The sequence below is a fragment of the Vulpes vulpes genome, chromosome 4 (genome assembly GCF_048418805.1).
Source record: "Vulpes vulpes isolate BD-2025 chromosome 4, VulVul3, whole genome shotgun sequence".
Lineage (NCBI taxonomy): Eukaryota > Metazoa > Chordata > Mammalia > Carnivora > Canidae > Vulpes > Vulpes vulpes.
Genome location: NC_132783.1, coordinates 119,183,504 through 119,207,883, shown reverse-complemented (window position 1 = coordinate 119,207,883; position 24,380 = coordinate 119,183,504). Strand labels below are relative to the sequence as shown.

At 37.8% G+C, this 24,380-nt stretch overlaps 2 protein-coding genes across 2 annotated transcripts in view; one reads left to right on the top strand and one right to left on the bottom strand.

The window, feature by feature from the left end:
- Positions 1–24,380, bottom strand: part of LOC112927583 (sperm-associated acrosin inhibitor-like) — a 124,481-nt gene that overhangs the window by 81,308 nt on the left and 18,793 nt on the right. The window lies entirely within an intron of this gene.
- SPINK9 (serine peptidase inhibitor Kazal type 9) lies at positions 144–5,498 on the top strand. The gene is made up of 4 exons (XM_072756923.1): positions 144–248; positions 1,228–1,256; positions 3,435–3,562; positions 5,322–5,498. Exons 1-4 carry the CDS (start codon positions 194–196, stop codon positions 5,365–5,367), a joined length of 258 nt encoding a protein of 85 aa, XP_072613024.1. The 5' UTR covers positions 144–193; the 3' UTR covers positions 5,368–5,498.

The window sequence follows — 24,380 nt, the reverse complement described above, 5'->3', positions numbered from 1 at the left end:
TTCACAATAAAAGAATTCCCGTACTAGCAATTGTTTCTAACCTCTTCCCATGATTCTGTTACTGGAAATAGCTATTTCACAATCAAGATAGGAGCTCTTGACAATATATAAAGCAGGACCCAAGTGGGCAGAGCAGACACCAGAAAGTCATTTGCTTTGCCACCATCTGACTGCCCTTGACCACTTCAGCAGCATGAAAGCGACAGCCTTTGCCCTGCTCTTGACTCTGGCACTTACAACCATCTTCAGTGAGTATCTCCCTCTGCCCTGATACCAAAAGCTCATGTCACCTTCTGCTCACAGAATCCTGGGATATACACAGCACATAGATAATAGGGAAAACTTTGGCAAATGCATTTTTTTTGTCCCTACCAATATATCACTAACTGATATCATCTTTGGGCCTGAGTAGACCTAAATGATAAGCTAAGGCCAAATTCTTCTTTTTTTAAGATTTTATTTATTTATTTATAAGAGACACACGGAGAGAGGTAGAGACATAGGCAGAGGGAGAAGCAGGCTTCCTAAGGGATGCCTGATATGGGACTCGATCCCAGGACCGTGGGACCACGATCTGAGCCAAAGGCAAAGGCTTAACCATTGAGCCACCCAGGTGCCCAAGGCCAAATTTTTATCCATATAAACACTTTGTATAACTTCTTTGGTAAGCATACATCCAGATTATGCTTTGATTTGATATCACCATTTCTGGGGACCTCATTTCTTTATAAAACCGTACCATCTATTGTTTGGCAGCATGAACTCTTATTATTTTTCCATTGAGTTGAAATCTGTCTTCTAGAAATTTTCTTTTTTTTTTTTTTTTTTTTTTTATTTTTTTTTTTATTTTTTATTTTTTGTCTTCTAGAAATTTTCAATGCCCTAGAATTTTCAACTTTCAGTTTTCAACATAATAGCAGACATTCTCTAAATATAAAACCACTTTTTTTTCAATATTTCCTAAGTTCTGTTACGAGGTAGGAAAGAACAAAACTCCTCATTATTATAGTAGCTTCTCTATACTTTTGGCTATGTTCTAATCCCATTCAAAAAAGGGGGAAAAAACCTATGTTGAGCGTCAACCTTTGATATTATATTGATACACAGTTCTGAAGAGAGTCTTATATTTTTGACAGGCTGAGAGCTGAAACATAAATAAAAGATCTTTTTTTAAACAAGATTAAGTTCTTCTAGAGTTTAATTTGGTTTCTCGTCTTTTTCTTACAGATGTAGACTGTACCTCACGCCCTAAACAGGTCAGTACATTCATCTTGATATGAAAGTCCTACTCCTATGTAATTTTAAAGCTAGTATCAACAAGGAAATATTTGTTACTATACAATAAATTGCTACATGTTTGAAGATTTTTTTAAGTATCAAAACTGATTTTATTTTTAAAAATCTATTAAGAGATCTTTCTGAAATGGACATAGTAGAACAAATTTGGTTAGATACCTAGTATCTGAGTTATAAAGTCCTGGGTTTGAATTCCAGCTCCTGGATCATGTGGCCATGGGCAACAATACTTGTTTCATAAGCTTATTGTGAGGATTAAAACCACAGTGTTTGAAGAGAGATGAGCACAGTACCTGGTACCTAGTAAAGCCCAATAAGGACAAGTCATGATTCTTATAGTTGTTAAATGGGACACATACATCTTTGTTCTTTATCTTAGAGAATGAAGATTTTAATTTAACCTTTCCTTTATGATTCATATTAAGTAATAACTATTGTTGAGAAAATCTAGGTGTGGTAGTAAAAACTTTAAACCAGAAATCAAAGCAATTGGGACTCTAGTTAAAGCTCAATGGCTTTACAGCTGTGTGACTCTGGGGCCTAGGCAGCTCCTTTCACTTCTTTGGAACTTTTGTTTTACCTATTAAAGAGAATAATAGGGTTAAGAGTGTGTAAATTTTGGAGTCAGACAGTCCTGAGTCCAAGCCATCCTTCATGATTTAGCAGCTGCTTGAGAATTTAAAAGGTTAATGAATATGAAGCTTTGGTAGTTTCCTGGTCACACTATGCATATGACATAAGTCCTGGTGTTGGAGTTTGAGCAGGCATGGAGAAGTGAAATCATGCTGGTGTATACTCATCATTCCCATTCTTCACTAGACTCCACTAGCCTCTGAGGTACTTCTGCCATTTTATCATGGTTACCAATCTTTGTATTGCCAGCCATCACCTCAGCCCTAAAACTTGGAAGGTACATGGCATAGGATACCCAAAAGAATGAATGGATTAATTAATGAAACATAGCTAAAGGGGAAGATTAATTTAACTTGAAGTTTGAGAATATTTCAAGCTATCCAGGTGGAGATATTCAACAATTAGTACAGTATCATATGTGGAACTCTGAGTTGGAAAACCTGTAAATGTAGAGTCTTCTGTGTAGAGCTAGAGTTTGTGTAGTCCTGAAAATAGAGCCAAGGGGTAAAAATAATAGCTAGGATTTTTTCATGAAAGTGCTAAGCATTTTACACATTTCTTCTCGATTATATATTTTTTAGTCTTACAATATAGTTATTATCACCCTGCCTTTGCAGGTAAAGTAAAAGAGGCTTAGAAAATTAAAATGATTGTGCCAGAGTCATATAGTCAGAATTTGAATTCTGATGTGTTTGATTTTGACTGTTCACGCTCTTCAATTTGCTTATAGATGAAAACCCCAGAAAACTCTATCTTGGTGATTGCATACTTGCTCCTACAGGGGGCTTTACACTTTGGCTTTGCTCCTGGCTTTTACAACAGTGATTCTCAAATACAATAGTAAAATACATGTGTCTGTCTATGTGCTGGTGAAGTGTATAACAAGTTATTTGTTACTAATAACTTAATGATTAATTAAAATCACTAATCATTAATTGCTAATGATGTGCTAGTTCTTGAAAACTATAGTAGGTATCTCTATAATACATCTCACACTTATATTCAGATAGAACTTTTTTTTAAAGATTTTATTTATTTATGAGAGAGAGAGAGAGAGAGAGAGAAGCAGGCTCCACACAGGGAGCCCAATGCGGGACTCGATCCTGGGACTCCAGGATCATGCCCTGGGTCAAAGGCAGGCGCTAAACTGCTGAGCCACCCAGGGATCCCCCAGATAGAACTTTTTAAGTGAAAGAGAGAAATAGCAGGATGTTCAGAAAACTAACCCCATGGGAATGGTTACATCTGTGAATCTACCATGTGTGTTTTAAATAAATTTTTAATTTTTAGGCAAATTATTTGGTTACAAGCTACCATAAAGAGGTTTATCACATGTAATTTTATATCTGATATAAGAAATCTCTATACTTGATATATTTCAAGGAGGTTGGATGAGGACAATTAGAATAAGAAACCAATGATTTGAGAGCCCTCTAAACTTGCTTGGGAAATCCTAAATCCTGGGAATTAAGATTTGATGGAAGGCTTTTTATATGTATTTCCAGGTTGATTGCAGTAAATTTAAAAAGTTACCACCAGGAGAAGAGAGAATTTGTTATGAAATATATGCACCAATTTGTGGATCTGATGGCAAAACTTATGAAAATGATTGCTTCTTTTGTTCTCAAGTTCAGTAAGTGTTGCTATATTTTTTTTCTATATTTAAGGTGTGATTATGTGTTATGACAAGTATACCTCAGTTAGAAGAAGTGGTTTAGGGCATAATGAATATGTGAATATGATGAGTATGTAGGCTTTGGAGTCTCTAGTGTCTCTGGATCCATCCACATTCTGGTAGAAAGAGTAAATTAAATAATCTAGAATCTCTAAGTTGGAAGGAAATTTGAGGGTCATCTAGTTCAACATCCATCTACTAAACTATTGCTTGAATTCCTTCTGCAAAAATCTCAAGTCATCCTACAGTGTGTGCTTGATTATTTCCAGGGACAAGGAACATTCCTCCTCGTAGGCATGCCAGTCTATTCATCTGTCAGAATGATCTATATCTATTGTTCAGTTTTAACAATTAAGTTTAGATATGTTAAAGCCCCCTAATTATTGGCACAAAAGGGACCATATCTAAAAATCCTAAAGAAATTGTTCTGTTTCAGAGTATCATTTCTCAACAAAATATATATTGAAGCTATAATAAAAATTAAATTTGAAAGTCAAATAGCCAAAAATAGCTTAAAAGTTACAAAGTAATCATCAGAAAGATATGTTAGTATCAGCTTGAAATATATAAGATGGTGCATGATATACTAGAATGTATAGAAACACATAGATCCTCCTAAGTATTTTCAAAACATACATGAATGAAAACAAACACCTCATACAGATGGCATATTTTTCCGTTTTTTTTAATCAAAAAACAAATTACTTTTTTTAAACAAAGATTTTATTTATTAGAGAGAGAAAGCAGGAACAGGAGGGAGGGGCAGAGGGAGAGGGAGAGGGACAAGTAGCCTCCCTGCTGAGCATGGAGCCAGACACAGGCCTTCATCAAAGGACCTTGAGATCATGACATGAGCAGAAGTCAGATGCTTAACTGACTGAGCCACCCAGGCACCTCAGAAAAAAGGTGCCTCATTACTTTTATGAGAAATAAATATTTTGTGATAAATGTAAAATGTGACTTTTACAATGAAATCATTTATGTAAAAAGGTTTCTAAATGAGTCTCCTTTAAAGAAGAAATTCATTAGATATGTTTTCAGGGGGCAGCCGAGGTGGCTTAGCAGTTAAGCACCACCTTCAGCCCAGTGTGTGATCCTGGAGACTTGGGATCAAGTCCCTGCATAGAGCCTGATGCTCCCTCTGCCTGTGTCTCTGCCTCTCTTTCTCTCTCTCTCTCTCTCTCTCTCTCTCTGTGTGTGTGTGTGTCTTTCATGAACAAATAAATAAAATCTTTAAAAAAAAAAAAGATGTTTTCAGGGACATATACTGATTGGGATATATTGCGAGCATTATCCTTACATAACCAACACTAGTTGCTAAAATATTTCTAAATTGCAATCACTCCCTCCTTTTTTTATTAAAAAAATAGATTTTAATTCTTTATTTGAGTGAGAGAGAGAACGAGAGAGAGAGAGAGAGAGAGCATGAGTGGGAAGGAAGGGCAGAGGGAGAGAGAGAGAAGGAGAAGCAGGGAGCCTGACTTGGGGTTCAATCGCAAGACCCTGGGATCATGACCTGAGCCAAAGGCAGAGGCTTAACCAACTGAGTCACCCAGGTGCCCCAGTCACTTCCTTCTAAAAACATCAATAAGTGAACTGACTTGAGTACCTGGGTGGGGTGAGGGGAGGAGTTCATTAGTGAATGGTAATTAGTCCCGGATGCTAATAAAATGTTTATGGCTTTAGCATTTTCATTTTTCCTTTTTTCTCTCCACAGAAAAACTGACAACAAACTTAAATTTGTACATTTTGGAAAGTGTTGAATCTATCTTGTGATTCCAGTTCACACAAAAACACACTTACTTCTCCCATATAACCTATGCTGTGTTGCCTAATCTTGTCACTAGTATGTCCTGATTTCTTTGTAGAATAAAGTAGACCTATGTGAAATAAATACATGTCTGACTCTTTTTGTTTAGGAGTTGAATCTTCCAGATTTGTTTCACTTTTGGGTGATGTCTAATGGACTACCTTAGGGCCATATCCTGGGGGGAAAAGGGGTTAACTAAGACCAGTAGTGGGAACCAGAAAATCAAAGGATTTGCATCTGATGCCTTCTTCTTGCCCAGGCTAGGAAAACACCACATGTGCATAACTTAGTTCTTGAGTATTCCTGAAACATAAACAGAAAAAAAAAATCTTCAAGTACAAGAATCAGGAAATACTATTTTGCTAGATGTTTCTTGTGTTTAAGACACTGAAAGTTATCCTAGATTGAGATAGTTCTTTATTTTCTACCAGAATACATGTTTGTAAAATGTGGCTAGTCAAAAGTGCCCAGTAAACCTGTATAAATTCCCATGAAGTAGTTGATGTCTTCCATGGGATTTTTTTTCCCTAAAGTTTGATATCAGATCTAGAATCTGAAACTTATCTAATCTCACTATTTATTACATGTTCCCAAAAAACATATTATTATATGTTCCAAAGATCACACTGTTTATTCCAAAGAATAGAGAGTAAGCCTTGCACATCTTTGTAATCCATTTGTGCATCTCTGCAATTAACACATACCTACTAATGCCTACTTTGTGTCAGTATCTGTGATAGGCTTTGGAGGGTACAATGATAAATAGAATAGACTTGACCTTGCCCTCTTGGAGCTTATATTCTGTGGAAGAAATTGCCATACTTAGTATAGTACCTTGCATAGAACTGATGTTATGCAAATATGTTTATTAACATTGAATCAAAATTAAGCAACATTTCAATTAAAGAAACAAATTATGCATGCATCTAACATGAAAATCTAAGAGAGATTCTCTGCAAAGAGGAAGAAAGAGAAAATTGAGCCAAGTCGTTTTGAGCTGTGTTCTTGTCTCACAAATCCATTAGAGATTCAGACACCAAGACTGACCATCAAAATAACCTTTGCTAATTTCCAAAGAATTCAAGTACAATGATATTCTTTGTGGTGATTTATTTTCTTTTGTCTTCTCTTTCACTTTTTGTTGTTGCTGTTGTTTCCTGAATGATCTAAGACCATCACTAGGATTACTTAAAAGCATTATTCAAAGAAACAGAAAATATTGACTTAAACTTCATTTGTCTTTTCACCGAATATTAAATATCCACTCTTTGTTAGATGCTAGAAATGCATCAATGAGCATACAAAATATAAAAATTCATCCTTCCTTTATGAAGCTTTAAAATTGCATAGGAAGAATTATATTAATAAAATATCAATCATATGTATATATATACATGTATATAACATATGTATAAGTTAGACTAACTAGGGCAACCAGGAAAGGCCTCCCCAATTCCTGAGGTGATTTATAAGCAGAAGCCTAAAATGGGTAGAAGTTAGGCAAGGAACACAAGGGCAGGAGTTGAGATGGGTGGAATGAGGAGGCAGTAGCCATGGGTTGAGAAGTGAGAAGTGTCATTCCAAGTAAAGGGAATAGCAGGAGACTGCGACATAACAAACTAGCCAAGTTATTGGCCAGTTCATGTTTTCCAGCCACTCTGCCTCCCAAGCCTCCTTACTATTCACTGCCCACCATCTATTTCCAACCATCTCCAGAGTGATATTTCTCAAACACAGATCTTATCTTGTCCCTGCTAAAATCACTTTGGTGAGTCTCTCTGCCTTCAAGTCCATCAGTGCTAGCCTCGCTCTCCAGCCTCATCTCTCTCCATTCCACATTATGAAATGGACCACTCTCAGAACCCTCCATGCACTTGGCAATTGTGCATATGCTGGTCCCTCTTCCTGCAATTCTATTTCCCATTTCTCCTCTCACTGATTTCCTCTCATTAAAAAGATTCATCCCTAATGCTATCTTCCCTAAAAAGCTCCTATGTATTCTCTAATGAGTGTCTCCTATGCATTCATTCATTCATATAATCCTCCCAGGTTATCAAGCATCATAGTATATTCTCATTAATTTGTAAGCATCTGTCTTTTCTGCTATATTGTGAGATCACAGCTGCATGCTGCAGGCGTTTGGTGAATGCTTAATAAATTAACTGAATTAAATTAAGATGAATTGAATTTGACTTCTAACAACATGTAAGCAAGGAGACCACAGTGTCTTATCCCAGATAATCCCGAAATCAGATGTCACCTTCTGATCCAACTCTGTCACTAGACTATATGGCATCTGTTTACATTCTGTGTCAACCCAAATTCTGAATGCTTCTTCAAGTTCCCATAAAAAGAATCCACAGACATACAAATAAGAAAGAGGGATGATTGCTTTTCCAGAAATTGTGGAAGAGTAATTTATATGGCAGTCACTTTGCTCACCGACAGCCTAAAACTCCCCATTACATTCTTGTCCTCAACAGTCATCTTTTGCAACACCACTTTGTAAATCCTTGTCATTTGTAACATGAAAACTGCCATAACATTTTAAAGATACATAAATAAAAGAAAAGAAAAACAATTAAAGCCACTTGTTAAAACTGGTTGCTAGAACAGAAACCTACTCACATTCTAAGAAATCTCACTCTGTGTCATTTTTAATTAGTTCTTCCTTACAGTTCAGCAAAGCAGGCACTACTCAGCCAATAAACCAGTCTTTCTGGAACAGGTAATTCCTGTCTCTCTCAGAGAACAAAGGGAAGCTGAAACATTGACTTCGGAATTTTAATTAATGATAATAGTACAGATCAAGGAAGTGGAAGCCAGGTCTACAAAAACATTCCTTAACAAAACCTATATCCAGGGACACATCCAGAAAACCTTTCAGAATTTCTTAAGAAAAGGAACTCTGAGTCAATTGAAATTAAGCTTTTTTTATGAGTTCCTGCTGAAACGCTGGAAGAGAACTACTGAAGTTGTGAAAGATGCCTCTGGGGAGCTCAGGAAACTATCTGATCGATAGTTCCACTTGCCAGACTCCTAGGCGCTGATTCCCTGGGATATGAGTCATTTAATGCTCAAAAATAGGCTCTGTGGTTTAAACAACGAAGTCCAGGAGCAGCTTAGCCCTTTGTAACTGACTCATCAAGGGGAAGCCTGGCTTCTGGGTTTCATTCTTCTTATTTCCCATTGTTCCAGAATCTCATTCCACAAGCCCAAGATCCCCGTTCTGACCAAGGCAGCTTCCCCAGCCTGTAGCCCTACTCTGCAACGTGTCCAGCATCCCATCCATCTGGTCTTGCACTTCTAGTCTGTGCTCTTTGCAGCTCTCCTTCTCTCCCTTCTACCTGTTCCAGAAATGGAGCCCAGTGTCAGACACCCTAAAATATTGGCTGACATCTATTATGCCGGTCACATCCCTGGTTGCCCTGTCTCTGTTTGGGCTGCCTATCTGGGCTCTGGTCAGTTCCTTCTCATTTATCTATGAAGCCCATGATTGGCAGAACCACCAACCCCTTGAGATATTGATGTGTCTTCCATGTCAGATGAAATTATTTGTGAAACCTCTATAATATAATGGTCAAGAAGGTGATCATTTGGCAATCTATATGATTATTGAATCTTTATGTTGCATATCTAAAACTCATATAATGTTATATGTCAATTATATCTCAAATTTTTAAAAATTCCAAAAAAAAAAAAAAAGAGGAAAAAAAAAAACCCTAAAGGAATTAAAAAAAAAAAAAAAGGGATATGAGGCTTTGGGGACAGAGAGCCCTAGGATTAAATCTAGATTTGCCACTTCTGAGTAACCTTGAGTTACTGGTTGAACCTGAGTTTCAGTTCCTGCATTTCAAAGTAGAGGCAGCAACAATTCCTTATGGACTGGCATGAATCAACATCTACACACAATACATAATACTGTTGTGGGCACATAATTAGCAAACAGTAAGTGATTGATTTCCAAAACAATAACAACAAAAATCTGTGGTCATCCTAATTTTGTCCCCTAAACACAATGGGTAGGTTCTGGCTTTTCATTGTCTTCTGCCTAATTCCACCTTAGCATAAACCCACTCCTGCCTAACCCAGTCCTGAAAGAACACTACGTACCTCCTGTTAGAGTAGATCATCACTGTTAGAGCCACAGAAGGCAGCAGAGTGGTTTGACTGCAATGAAAATATACTCCCATCAGGGACCTTGGTAAGAGGTTTTTTTTTTTTTTTTTTTAAATTATCCTCATTTTTGGTTTAAGAAAAAAGGACAGAGGAAAGAAAAAATATGCATCTTCTAGTTTGGAGTCTCCTGAGAACAGGAGATTGTGTCCTCTTTATCGTTATGTCTAAAATGGATATTTATTTGTTTCTCCATTGCCTGACATACATATGTAATTTTTAAACCATCAGGGGGAAAAAAATGAAAACCAACTTAGGTCAATTATACTCAAAGCCATGTATTCAACATCCTAATGGCATGAAGAGCTCCAAACTAAATTCTACATTGCCTGCAAATGACAAGAGAAAATAGCAAAGGGCAGAGAACAGGAAAATAAACTTAATTCCTCACAGCTGGAGAAATGTTTCTAGACTGTGGTTGCATGAGGGTCTTTGCCAGAGGAGAGGAAGATGAGGGTGCAGTAGAGGGGGAGCTGGCAGCCTGAGTTGCAGCAAAAAATGGGAGTTAGGGAAGGGGCCCATAAAAAGTTTTAATGACAGAACTTGTGGCTATTTCTCAAACTGTCTGATAGATATATGAGCATTTGTGTTGCTGTTAGTTTTAAACTATACTTGTATAGTATACACACTCTTTTGTATATTTGACATATGACAAAATAAAGAAAAGATGGGTAAGGAGGGAAGTCGATGTTCTCTGGTATAAATTGGCTGTGAATTTGAGATTTGCTAAGTGAAAAGTATCAAGAGGTTTGCCTTTATGGCATTCTCTTCCTTCCCCAGTATCTACAGGCTTCTTTGACATGTTTTCCTCAAAGACAGAGTCTTACTTCCTCTTCTCCTAAAATAATGCTGAAGTGACCAAGACTAGCCCATTGTGGGGCCCAAATAATAGAGAGAGGGATACAGGCTGGAGTAGGGCCCTATGTTACTCAATTGGCATGAATATTTCCACTTTTGCATTGAAACGTCCCATGAAGAAAAAAGCACAAAATACAGAATATTCATGGTATGGTACATAATATTAACATAATAAACTCAATAAGAATTATTATCACAGTTTAAAAATATAAAACACTGGTGGCTACAATCCTTATGCAATGCAAAAATTGCCTTTATAGGCCTCCTAACAGGTATTCATGCAGCTTCGTGTTGGATCTATTGGGTGAGAAGGCCATTATTAATGGGGACCTCTATTAAGGTTTTGTATTTTTACAAAGCTTAGATTTACTTAGGAAAAATTAGGATGGTAAATAGTATGAGCTTAAAGCCACAGAGAAAAACTATAACTGTGAACTCTTTCTATATTTTTAAGATAGTTCTTTATACTTTCTGAGTTTACTAATATTAGTTGAAGAAAACCTTGGGCCATGTCCTATACTAAATGGTTTATATCATGATCTCATTTAATTTATAAAATAACACTAGTAATAAATGTATGTGAATACAAATTAGGGTATTTATAGTATTTACCATGGTAAATCTGGCACCTAATTTATTTCTAGAGCATGATTGGAGCTCAGAAAAATAAAAAAAATAGTAAGTTAAGGAATGAATCTGCATTTTTCCCACTTAAGAAAAATAAAGTTCAGTGAAGACAGATATGCAGTTCAACACAAGTAGGAAATGGTAGAGTTATGATTGATAAGAGCTCTGTTTGACCCTATAGTTCAAGTCCTTAAACACTATGCTCCCTTAACACTTAAACTATGCTCCTTAGGCAGTATCATAATCCCTATCCCCAGAACAGCCCATCCAGCAGATTCTGGCTGTTTTTACTCCCTCACAGAGAGATAAATGTGAGTTCTCCACTGCACAGCATTTCAAGGCCAAGGGCCCTATGTCCACTGGTGTTGTAGAGAATGCTTGCTAGCCTGTGAGCTCTAAAGTCAAGAAGAGCTGCCAACGACCTTGTCATAGAGCCATAGAATGGCTCTTCAAAATTCATCGTTTTGCATAGTTGAGTCCTTGTAGTACTTAGCAAATAGTACACATAAAGAATGCTTCACTTTGTTAAGTTACTTCCTAATATTTGGCACTATAAGAAGTGCAAATGCTATCCTTCCCTTTGGACAATGGCAGTGCAGTTGATGGTATCACTAGCTAAGTATACCCCCAATACTGAATGCAGTGGAGGTCTTTAGCTCTTGGTCCATCAAACTCTACTTGGCTTCTAAAGTTTAGTCCTACTTGGAGACAAAGCAATCATGGACAAAGCATAGGAACAGCCCAGCTTCTGCACCATTGGATTCTTAAGATATCCACATGGACCCTCATTCTTGGTTTGAGGATGCTGGTGATCTTCCTCTTAGGAAACTTGAATAAGTAGCTCCCAACAGAGAACAGGTATATTTCCAATAGACAGTCAGCTAACTCTCCCATTAGCTCTACTTGTACCATAAAATCTGGGGCTCCCAAGAAAGCCATAGAGCATGGATTATTGCATAAGTCTTGCCAACCAAGATCAGTGAATGGATTCCTCTGCTCTGTGTCCAGTCTGGAACCAGGTCTGGGAGACTTTCAGTTGATGTGAACCCTGGGTAAAGGGCTAAGACACCTAGTGCCAATAGCCTTACTTATCGCTGCATCAGACTCACATGAAAATGGTTCTATTGCAAAACAATGAGTACTAAACCAAGGAACCTATCTTTAAAACTTATTTTAAACATTTACTGGTTCTGAGATCTTGAACTAGTTACTAATTTCATTAAGACCCAGTTTTTTTTCTTCATAAATATGATGATACCCATCTTAGACATATACGTGAATCAAATAGTATATGCAAAAGCACTAAAATAGTTTATGCACCATCCAAACGTAAATTAGCATTAATTTAGGTTACATTATGTAATCCTTTCACAAGGAAACTTTTCCCATGATTCATTGAATCTTTTAAACCTGTTCTAGGGCTCTGGAAAGTAGCCATTTCTTAATAGGATGACACATCTGGCCAGGATATAATGCAAGCCTCAATGGGCTAGGCTGATAATAGTAGGTCACTTCTATTGTCTCCACCTTACAGCCCTTGGCTGCTTTCAGCAGCATGGGAGCAAATAGCTCCTTATTATCCTAGAAACTGTGCCCAGGAAATTCTGAGACTTACTCATCTTAAAGATAAAGCAAGTCTGTTGTTTTAATGCATTTTTCTCGACCCAGGGAGAAATCCTTGAATCACATAATCTCAGAATTAGAGTGGCTATAAGCTCTTCTAACCCAACTGTCAGAAAGCTTCCTGTGAGGTCTCTGAGAAGCAATCACCATCCAGCTTCTACTTTGATACAAAAACTCCCTTGTCAAAAAGACAGTTCATTCTTGATCTATTTGAATCAATAGAATATTCTTACTTTGAGTAGAAATCAACATTGACTAACTTGCCATTTATGACTGACACAAGATTTAAGAATTGTGAAATTATATCATTTATTTGTCCATTCTATATTTATAGAGTACTGGCTATGGCCTGGCATCATTTAATAAACAAATTCTCATTATAATCCCCTTTTTAGTCTTGGGTCCTTTTTCTTGCACTACATTCTCACTTTAGAAGAGCAATCATAGCATCACCACTCTCTCTGAGTGAGTCTAAACTGATTAATTTGATTTGAAGCCTTGATGGGAACCCCATGTCAGCTGGCACAGATGAGGAAGCAAAGCAAAATTCCGATATACCTCCCTAACATTAGTTTTGATTAAAGAAAATGGTCATTTCACAATATATGGTATAGAATTACTACTCTTATATAATCTCATAATTGGGATGAATTTTTTTATCTCAAAATTAAAAGCTCTGCCGTACATCTTTTAATATGTAAAAGATATGATTTAGATCATTTATCTAGAATTATCAGAGAAAATCTTATATGCCACATAATTTTGTTATGTACCTGAGTATTTACCTTATTAAGTGTCAAAGCTGATTTTATTGAAAGAATTCTAGATTCAAACCATTATTAAATGCAGTCAATGTAGTATAGCGTCCAAGTGCACTGGCTTTAGAGTCAGAAAGAACTGTTAGTTCCCAGCTTTGTTGATGTGTGACAAGGACACATTATTTTAATTTTCTGGACCTGTTTATTCATTTACACAATGAGAATAATTATGATATTTACCTCATTGAATTGCTATGAACATAAATGCTATAATTTTTGCAATAGGCTATATATAGCCCTTTGTACATAGTAAAAATTCTAGAACATTTAGAAAGTATAATTATAAAATGCCATGTTTCTTTATTTATTCATCAGTGGATAAAGAATGTGATCTGATCTTTTTATTTTGATTCAGTATGAAAATTATTCATATTCTTTAGAGACTTCTCATACACAGTAATAAAAACTTTCAACTAATGGGCAGGCAATGTAAGTGACACTTTAAATTCCCTTTGAGGCTGTGCCTCATAAGTGAAAGAGAATAATAAATTAGCATAGAAATGAAGAATATGTACTTTGAAGTCACAGACTTGGGTTCCAGTAATATGCTTATCAATTACTAGCTATATGATCTTAGAAAACGTACTTAACTTTTTTTCCGTTTAGGTTTCCTTTTTTAAAGGAAATGTTAATAGTGTCTACCTCAAAAAATTGCAAGAGTTAAAAGGTAAACCACATTCAGGGTACTCAGGGGGTTTCTGGCAATTATCCAGGAGTTCCATAGATCTCAACTATTGTCATTTTGCCTTACTACGAAGCATGTAGGCTGATATGATGCAAAAGGGGTGAAAAAAGAGTGTGAGATGAATAGGTAAGTCTGTGTTGTGAAATAAATAAGATTTTCTGAGTAAACCGTGAGAGGCAGTAGAGTACATGATGTAGGCATCAAAATATATTACCCTGACTTAGGTGAAGAGTTCACTGAACTCTTCTTCACTGAAGCAAGCAGTATTTGGTTGAGAAGAGAGGATAGAGTTTGGGTCATTCCTTAGACTATGAAGGTCCCCCAGGGTAGTGAAGACCAAAATGTACAGTGTTGAGCCACTCAGCCTCCATCTTGCAACAACTAGCATCATAAGCAGGCAGCGTCTAAACATATCTGTGCCTCAAAAAATCACTTTCCAACAAGAATGTCAGAAGGAGTAATTACAGCAAATATTTAAAGACCATTTTATCTGCCAGCTACTATTCTAAGTCCTTTGTTTATGCAAACTCACTTAATATTATTAACAACTATATGAAATAGGTACTTCCACCCCCATTTTGCAGATGGAAATGGCATTGGAATTAGAGCCAAAACATGGATTAAGGACTGACTGTGCCGTGGACTCTGGGCCCGTTAATTTAGCTTTCTGAGTCAGAAGTCATCAATTGGCAAAAATGCAAATAGAAGTAACCGCACTTCATTGAATTGAAAAGAGGGTCCTGTCAGAACGTATGTGATAGAAAGAGTGTGGTGGGAAGGGCACCAGTGCTCATGTAAAAGAGTGTTGGCCTCAAATCCACCTCAGCTTATTACCATAAAGCGGTCACTTGTCATCTCAGAATGGCTGCCACATTTTAAAAATAGGAATAATAGCCAGGCCCATTCATAATACTTGGGGCCTCAGGGCTAGAATTAAAATGGAAGCCAATGTACTACATGTCTACAATGCACTTAGCTCAAATCTTTAAATAAATTTAAATAAAATTCTATCCTTGGCAAATATAGCATCATTGCAATGTGAAAGTCCAGGTTGAATTTAAAATTCTCAGTTCCTTGCCAGAATGTAGATGCACAAAAGAAGGTGGCACTAAGGCATTGGTCCTTCTTTTGGACTGTAGTTGGTTTTCTCTTCTCCTTCCTGGTTTTTTCATGCCTCAAGAAGAGCCTTGTGCACTTGGACCAGCACACTAAAGCACTGACATGTTCAATCTTCACCCAAACCTTGACAGTTACTCCTAGGTCACATATTGGGGTGATAGCTGTGCATACTGGGGAGAATGGACCTGAGGAAGAAATTCACATAAGCCCTGTAAGCAGGATCAAGTCTGTTTGGAAAGAAAGTTCAGGAGTTCAGGGCTCCAAGGTATAGTCTAGAAGGTCTTTGACTTACATACAAGCTCTTATTCTTGTGAGGAGAGACATGGCTGGAGAAGAGCCAGTGAGAAGCCCCCTAAAACTTGGGGGTCTAGGGTAAAGGATCTCCTTTTGCAAAGATTAAAGATGGTACCAGTAATACCTACTTTTCAAAATTAATACAATTAGGTATCACCCCACATCTGTCAGAATGGCTAAAATCAACAACACAAGAAACTAAAGCTGTTGGTCAGGATGTGAAGAAACAGGAACCCTCTTACACTGTTGGTGGGAATGCAAACTGGGGCAGCCACTCTGGAAAGCAACAACTTCTGGCAACAACTTCTATGACAGCTGCGTGAACAGCATGTCTGACCCCTCCATCTTCGTGATCTTTGAGAGGCACCGGATCTACCCGGAGTACGTGATCCAGTACGCCAGCTCCAACAAGCCCACAGAGGGGGCCTCCACCCTCTTCTCCTTGGTGTCTTTCTTTAGCGGCCGGCAGTGAGCACACAAGCGTGTTTTTTTTTTTTTTCACAAGGGTGTTTTTAATGCCTTTTAGGCATGTCTTCCTTGGCGTCGCTATTTGGGAAGGGTTTTGTTTGTTTTTTTAACAAAAACTTTTAATGAACTGTTCATTTAATGTTGACATCCTGATGAAGTTACAGTCTTAATCTCACTAATAATGGTTCCATTTTAAGCCACTTTTGGGCTCGTTAGAAGACTAACCAGAAGTGTTTATAGGTGGGCCTGTTACTGCTTTTTACTAGTGGGTTAATAAACCTCCAGCGACTCTGGAGTTTCCTCAAAAAGAGGACTATCCTACTATCTAGCAATTGCACTAGTAGGTATTTATTTATTTATCTATCTATCTATCTATCTATCTATTTATTTATTTATTAATAAGAGGCACAGAGAGAGAAGAGAGGCAGAGACACAGGCAGAGGGAGAAGCAGGCTCCATGCAGGAAGCCTGACGTGGGACTCGCCCCTGGGTCTCCAGGATCATGCCTTGGGCTGAAGGCAGTGCTAAACCTCTGAGCCACCCAGGCTGCCCACTAGTAGGTATTTAACCAAAGGATACAATAATACAGATTTGAAGGGATACATGTACCCCAGTGTTAAAACAGCATTACCTAAATAGCCAAACTATGGAAACAGCCCAAGTGTCCATTGACTGATGAATGGATAAAGAAGATTGGTATATATGTATGTGTGTGTATATATATATATATATATACCCATGCACATATATATGTATATATATACACATACATACATATACATATATATGCATATTTATGTGTGTATATATGTGTATATATGTAATGAATTATTATTCAGCCTTTAAAAAGAATAAAATCTTGTCATTTGCAACAATATGAATGGAACTAGAGAATATTATGCTAAGTGAGATAAGTCAGTGAAAGACAAATACCATATGATTTCATCTATATGTGGAATTTAAGAAACAAGACAAATGAACAAAGGGAAAATGAGAGAGAGAGAGAGAGAGAGAGAGAGAGAGAGAAACCAAGAAACAGATGGCTAATTATAGAGAACAACCTGATGGTTACCAGAGGGGAGGTAGGTGGGGGGATGGGTGAAATAGATGAGGAGGATTAAGGAGGGCACTTGTGGTGAGCACTGGGTGGTATATGGAAGGGTTGAATCACTATATCGTACACCTGAAACTAATACTATACTGTATATTAACTGGAATTTTTTTTAAAGATTTTATTTATTTACTCATGAGAGACACAGAGAGAGAGAGAGAGAGATAGAGATAGAGAGAGAGAGAGAGGCAGAGACACAGGCAGAGGGAGAAGCAGGCTCCATGCAGGGAGCCTAACGTGGGACTTAATCCTGGGTCTCCAGGATCAGGCCCTGGGCTGAAGGCGGCGTTAAACCGCTGAGCCACCCAGGCTGCCCCAGTTAACTGGAATTTCAGTTAAAACTTTAAAAACCTGTTATAAAGGTTAATAGCATGTGGAAATACCCAAAACATGTCACAACGTTAACAATGTTAAATTATATAAATGCTATTGTAGCTGCTGCTACTGTTATCATCATCATCATCATCATCGTGAGAATGTGCTTGGAAAACCACTAGTAGCTCTAGTGAAGCAGGAGATTGAGGTTCTTGTCTTATGGAGTTGGAAAATGAATCTCATCAACAAAGGAGAGTGAGTAAAGTGATATAGTTTTATTAAGCAAGGATGCAGAGAGAGCTGTCAGGAGTGAGGGGGTCCCAACAGGGTTGCCAACATGGGCCTCTACTGACAGTCTTTAATTTAGGACTGAGGAGGGAGCTTGGGGCTTTGTCATTCTTGTGATGTCTTTGAGTAAGAACTGATGATAGTATCTTTAATGCTCATTTCTTTTTAGGGTCTGGTTTTTTTTTGTTGGTCACAGGTGACTGTCATAAAAAAAGACACTCTCTCCTATCCACACCTAGGGCAGGATGGTCTGGTTTGTTCCCTTGTTTCTGGTTTCCTTACACCTTAGCATTTTGGGGATTTCTGCCCTTTACCTATCTCTCCCCACCTAGCCCTGCCTGTCCCTTACTCTATAGGAACATAGGTAGTATTTTGGTAATCCTCACTCCTTTTGTCCCTATAAAACATTGAAAGGCCTTGTCATCAATTCAGTACTCAATACCAATATCAAGGAGAACCAACATTTGTCAGGCTATGAGTTTAAATCAACTCTTCTGGGTTTCAGTATTTTAAAATCCATACCAGCAGCCCAGAGGGTATTCCTGAGGGGTTTGAGGAATCTCTGTTTCCACTTTCTGGTTCTAAACTTAATTTTCCTAAATTAAGACTTTTCATAACTCAGCAAATATGTCTAGCATTCTTTAGCTATCTTAAATCATTAAGAGGCAATTTAGTAATCAAGATGAATTCTCTTGCTTGAATACAATGCAAGTATAAGAGGCCTGGCTGGCACTGCCAGATCGGCTGTCTTGGTTCCATCCCACTGACTCTGGTCATTTCAGCCCCATAAGCACAGCACTTCCCTCTTGTTCTAAGTCCTTGCCTCAGCCTCTGAATCTTCCTTGCTCTGGTGTTCTTGCCCTTGCCCATGGCAACAGTAGCCCCTGCACGGTCTTCTGCCCAGAGGATTCTGAGATGATGTCACCTCACAGAAGGATAACTATATTTTTCTCCTGAAAGACGTTGTGACAACACATTTTTATGACTATTGGGAAATGATAGAGTCACAGACTCTCAGATCCTGAAAAATATGAAAGGTCTTATCTTTTAACTTTCAGTTCAGAGAGGAATCTGAGAGATAGTCATATCCATATCCCTGAGAGATAGTCATTCGACTCTTGTTTCCATTTGGGTAGCCCTGAAAATCATATGGCCAGGTCTCCATAAGGCAGTACTGTCCATTATTTGACATGCTGAATGTTTGGAAAATTGCTCACAATCTCTTAATCAGCACTTACTCATGCATCATGAGCTGGGCGCTGGGTTGAGGGCTCAAAATGCAATGATGAGTAAGATCATCTTTGTCCTCAGTGAACTCTTTATGTTGAGTCAAAAAGCCACATAATACAGTGGTTAAGTTGGTAAACTCTGGAAATCAGTTTTCCCAGGTTTACATTCAGCCAATAATACTAACAAAATTTCAGCTCTAGGATGCTACATGCTGAGGTTCTAATATAAAATATGGTGACTATGGTGGAAAACACTGTACTGTATAATTGACATCTGCTAAGAGACTAGAACTTAAATATTCACACACACACAAACATACACATATGAAGGGTAACAATGTGAAGGATGTGTTAATTAACTGGATGGGGAAAACCCTTTCATAATGTAAATGTGCATCAAATCATCACAGTGTGTATTTTAAATAGTTTATGATTTTAAAATAAAATCTTTAAAAAAAGGACTGGTAGGTATCTTACAATTTTGTTACTCAATCCATGTACAAATAATTATATTTGCATATTACAATTGTGGTTAAACTGACTTAGCAGGGTTTTTACAAAAACTAAGTTTTAGAAGGGATTGTACACATGACACTAGGAGAAAGTTCAGGAGCCTGCTTAAAGTTTAGTGAAGCAAAGAATATTGGTCACACTGTGGTAAGAATGATCTGTTCTAAGATAGTTCATCTTTATTTTTCAAACCCCTAGTGCTTAGAAGAACTTGGGTGTTCCTGAGAAATCTGAGAACTGATCATATTTGTAGGATAACACATTCTTCCTTAAGAGTTAAACCTCATGTCTTTGTTTTAATAACAATATGAACTAAGCCCTATTTTACCCAGTTATAACACAATCTTCAATACAGAATTATTGATCTTTCATGATCTCTGGGCCCTCCCTTGTTATGCAATCCAAGTACTATAATAGAAATCACATATAATAAACTTGAGTTTCCATGTATATATACATCCTGGTTATTTAACACACTTTATGTTAAATAAAACAGTAGAGGGGTCCCTTTTCTCTGCATCCTCTCCAACATTTGTGGTTTCCTGCCTTGTTAATTTTCCCCATTCTCACTGGTGCGAGGTGGTATCTCATTGTGGTTTTGATTTGTATTTCCCTGATGGCAAGTGATGCAGAGCATTTTCTCATGTGCGTGTTGGCCATGTCTATGTCTTCCTCTGTGAGATTTCTGTTCAAGTCTTTTGCCCATTTCATGATTGGATTGTTTGTTTCTTTGCTGTTGAGTTTAATAAGTTCTTTATAGATCTTGGAAACTAGCCCTTTATCTTATATGTCATTTGCAAATATCTTCTCCCATTCTGTAGGTTGTCTTTTAGTTTTGTTGACTGTATCCTTTGCTGTGCAAAAGCTTCTTATCTTGATGAAGTCCCAATAGTTCATTTTTGCTTTTGTTTCTTTTGCCTTCGTGGATGTATCTTGCAAGAAGTTACTGTGGCTGAGTTCAAAAAGGGTGTTGCCTGTGTTCTCCTCTAGGATTTTGATGGAATCTTGTCTCACATTTAGATCTTTCATCCATTTTGAATTTATCTTTGTGTATGGTGAGAGAGTGGTCTAGTTTCATTCTTCTGCATGTGGATGTCCAATTTTCCCAGCACCATTTATTGAAGAGACTGTCTTTCTTCCAGTGGATAGTCTTTCCTCCTTTGTCGAATATTAGTTGACCATAAAGTTGAGGGTCCACTTCTGGATTCTCTATTCTGTTCCATTGATCTATGTGTCTGTTTTTGTGCCAGTACCACACTGTCTTGATGACCACAGCTTTGTAGTACAACCTGAAATCTGGCATTGTGATGCCCCCAGCTATGGTTTTCTTTTTTAAAATTCCCCTGGCTATTTGGGGTCTTTTCTGACTCCACACAAATCTTACACTGTTGGTGGGAATGTGAAATGGTGTAGCCACTCTGGAAAACTGTGTGGAGGTTCCTCAAAGAGTTAAAAATAGACCTGCCCTATGACCCAGCAATTGCACTGTTGGGGATTTACCCCAAACATTCAGATGCAATGAAACGCCGGGACACCTGTACCCCGATGTTTCTAGCAGCAATGTTCACAATAGCCAAACTGTGGAAGGAGCCTCGGTGTCCATCGAAAGATGAATGGATAAAGAAGATGTGGTTTATGTATACAATGGAATATTACTCAGCCATTAGAAATGACAAATACCCACCATTTGCTTCAACGTGGATGGAACTGGAGGATATTATGCTGAGTGAAGTAAGTCAATTGGAGAAGGACAAACGTTATATGTTCTCATTCATTTGGGGAATATAAATAATAGTGAAAGGGAATATAAGGGAATGGAGAAGAAATGTGTGGGAAATATCAGAAAGGGAGACAGAACATAAAGACGCCTAACTCTGGGAAATGAACTAGAGGTGGTGGAAGGGGAGGAGGGCGGGGGGTGGGAGTGAATGGGTGACGGGCACTGAGGGGGGCACTTGGCAGTATGAGCACTGGGTGTTATTCTGTATGTTGGCAAATTGAACACCAATAAAAATAAATTTATTATACAAACATTAAAAATAAATAAAAAATACTTATGGGCTGGAAAACCAGTTTTAAAAATGTCAGCGCCATCGACAGAGGAATAAAGAAGTGAAGGCTATGAAAAAAAAAAGAAATTACAAATACCCACCATTTGCTTTGACATGGATGGAACTGGAGGGTATTATGCTGAGTGAAATAAGTCAATCGGAGAAGGACAAACATTATATGGTCTCATTCATTTGGGGAATATAAATAATAGTGAAAGGGAATAGAGGGGAAGGGAGAAGAAATGGGTAGGAAATATCAGAAAAGGAGACAGAACATGGAAGACTCCTAACTCTGGGAAATGAACTAGGGGTGGTGGAAGGGGAGGGGGGGGTGGGGGTGACTGGGTGGCGGGCACTGAAGGGGGCAATTGACGGGATGAGCACTGGGTGTTGTTCTGTATGTTGGCAAATTGAACACCAATAAAAAATAAATTTATTATTAAAAAATAAATAAATAAAACAGTAGATGCTAGGACTAGGAAAGTAGGCAAGGCCATGGCAATAAAAAGGATAAAGAGATTGCTCTACTAAGAAAAATTGCCATTAGGTAGTAAACAAAGAAAGGGCCAAGAAAATTAGCCCTTTAGTGTAAAATTGTGGTATCCTTATCCATCGGTTCTCAAGAGGTGAATCAGACACTCTTATGCAATTTGTGTGTGTGTGTGTGTGTGTGTGTGTGTGTGTGTGTGTGTGTGCTTGATGTGTCTGAGTCACACTTTGGACCTACTGAATCTGAATCTTTGCGGGGTGAGGAGGTGGGGGGGGTGGGGGGAAGGGGGATGGTGGCAGGTGTTTTGAAGACAGACACGTAAATTTCACTCTAAGTTCATCTTTTTCACATTTGTTTCTTCTTGCTAGTCAAAAAATGGAATGCACTTCTGTGGAAGTGAATGATAATCTAACAATCAAACAAATCGACGTTAAATAATGATATCATGCCACAGCTCTACAGCTATTACAAATGAAATATTTTGGCCTGGGAAGTGTTCACAGTCTTTGATGACCCGGTGACTTCGCCCATGGTGTCACATGTAAACAGATCATTTACAGAGTGACTTCATAATAGGGTCTCAAGTTCTCATGGGTGGGGGGGTAGAGCCCTCAGTTCAAGAGAATTGAGCCTTCGAGGATCCACTACGAAGCTCTTGACGGAGAGAACTCTGGTGGATGAATCACATTGTTCCTTTTGGGAAAAGATGAAAACTTTCTTTGTGGCTATTTTGGCTACTGGCTATTTCTCATGTAAGAATCTGTCAAATAACTTTGGGGAGGAAGTTAACATTTGATCTTCTAAGGGAAGGAAAAAGCTAACAATAACTGTTTTCTAGATGTATGTATTTTTGAACCTTTGAAATTTCTCTGAGACAAATTTACCACCTCAACCAGAATGAATATCAGTGGTGAATCCATTTTTCTGTATTCCCAAAACTCTACCATAGACAGGTTCAGATTTGAGATAGTTTAAAGGATGATCTATGAGAGGTATAATCACTATTTGACAAATAATTTGGTCTTGAGTTAATGAGAAGTTTCATCTCTCCTCCTGTCTCTTCCTAATAGTTTCCCATCATACTTCCACACACTGGTATTTTGTGTGTGTGTATGCACACGTGTGTGTATTCAAATACCTTCTACACAAAGCAGTATCAGTTTCTAACATGGCTTACTATTAGAGCACAACCTGATGTTATCAAATCTCAAGAGCGGGCTCAGCTTTTCTAATTAACTCCAGCAAAATGGGAAGGGAAACCCATGAGGTGAAACTAACTCTGCCAGTGGAGCGGTAAAGTGGAAGGGGAGGCAGGGAGGATACTCAGCTGCAGCTGCTAAAAGAATTCAAGGCCGTTATGTAGAATATGAAATTTGAAGGTAATAAGAACTGTTAATAGTTTAGGTAAGCAGGTATGAATGCAATCCCAGACAGAGGAAGAAGCTTCTTTATAAGCCGATGGAGTTTGGAAAGAGGATATGTAAGACAGGCAATAATCAAAAAAGAAAGCAGTCATCTAAGATTTCTGTGAGCAGGTAGCCAGGCTATTAAGAACCAGACTTTTTCTGAAAGGGGTTTGCACAATATCTGAGCAGTCCTGTGGTGGATGATATGCTGAGTCCCAGAGGATGAAGCCTGGGTTTAAATCTCTCCTAACTTCAGCATTAAACCTAGGAATGGGTTATGGTTGAATTCTCAAGGAGGACACGAAGTGTGTTTGGGGAAGTGTTTTTGGGAATGAGGCATGGCAGGGCAAATCTTGAGTGAAAGAGCCACATATTTTTCTACAATTTTCATGGTTATTAATTTATATGGGATTCCTTAAGGGATTAATTAACTCAACACTACATTTTTTACTTGATCCTTTTTCCTAAACATTTTTGTTTCAGATATTTTTGGTGACCATTTATTCAAGGTAAGTTTTCTACTTCCTACACGAGGGTGATTTTTTATAATATTAGGCTTCTAGTATTTCTATTAGTTTGCACTGTATTAAACCACTTGTAATTGTTACTATTTGAGCATATCTGATATGCATAATGGCAATACATATAGTTCAATCTACCCATCTCTGTCAAAATAGATCCTGGGGTAAACCAAGATTCATCCCTATCTCTATAGCTCATATCCTATATACCACTAGCAATTAAAGCTCCTAATTTCTGATTTTTATTTTTTCTTCCCTCTAAATTAATTGCTTTGCTTGCATATTAAGTTCTCCTTACTTCTTGGCTGTAGTATTGCAATGGCTACCCAAGGGTCTTCTTGCACTGAGTGGGATCCAGGGGTTGGCAAACTTTGGCC

Excerpts from the sequence above, each read along its gene's own strand:
- SPINK9 (XM_072756923.1), top strand. The coding sequence starts at position 194 with ATGAAAGCGACAGCCTTTGCCCTGCTCTTGACTCTGGCACTTACAACC. Across the intron at positions 249-1,227 it reads GGCACTTACAACCATCTTCA|ATGTAGACTGTACCTCACGC; the intron begins GTGAGTATCTCC and ends TTTTTCTTACAG. Across the intron at positions 1,257-3,434 it reads GTACCTCACGCCCTAAACAG|GTTGATTGCAGTAAATTTAA; the intron begins GTCAGTACATTC and ends ATGTATTTCCAG.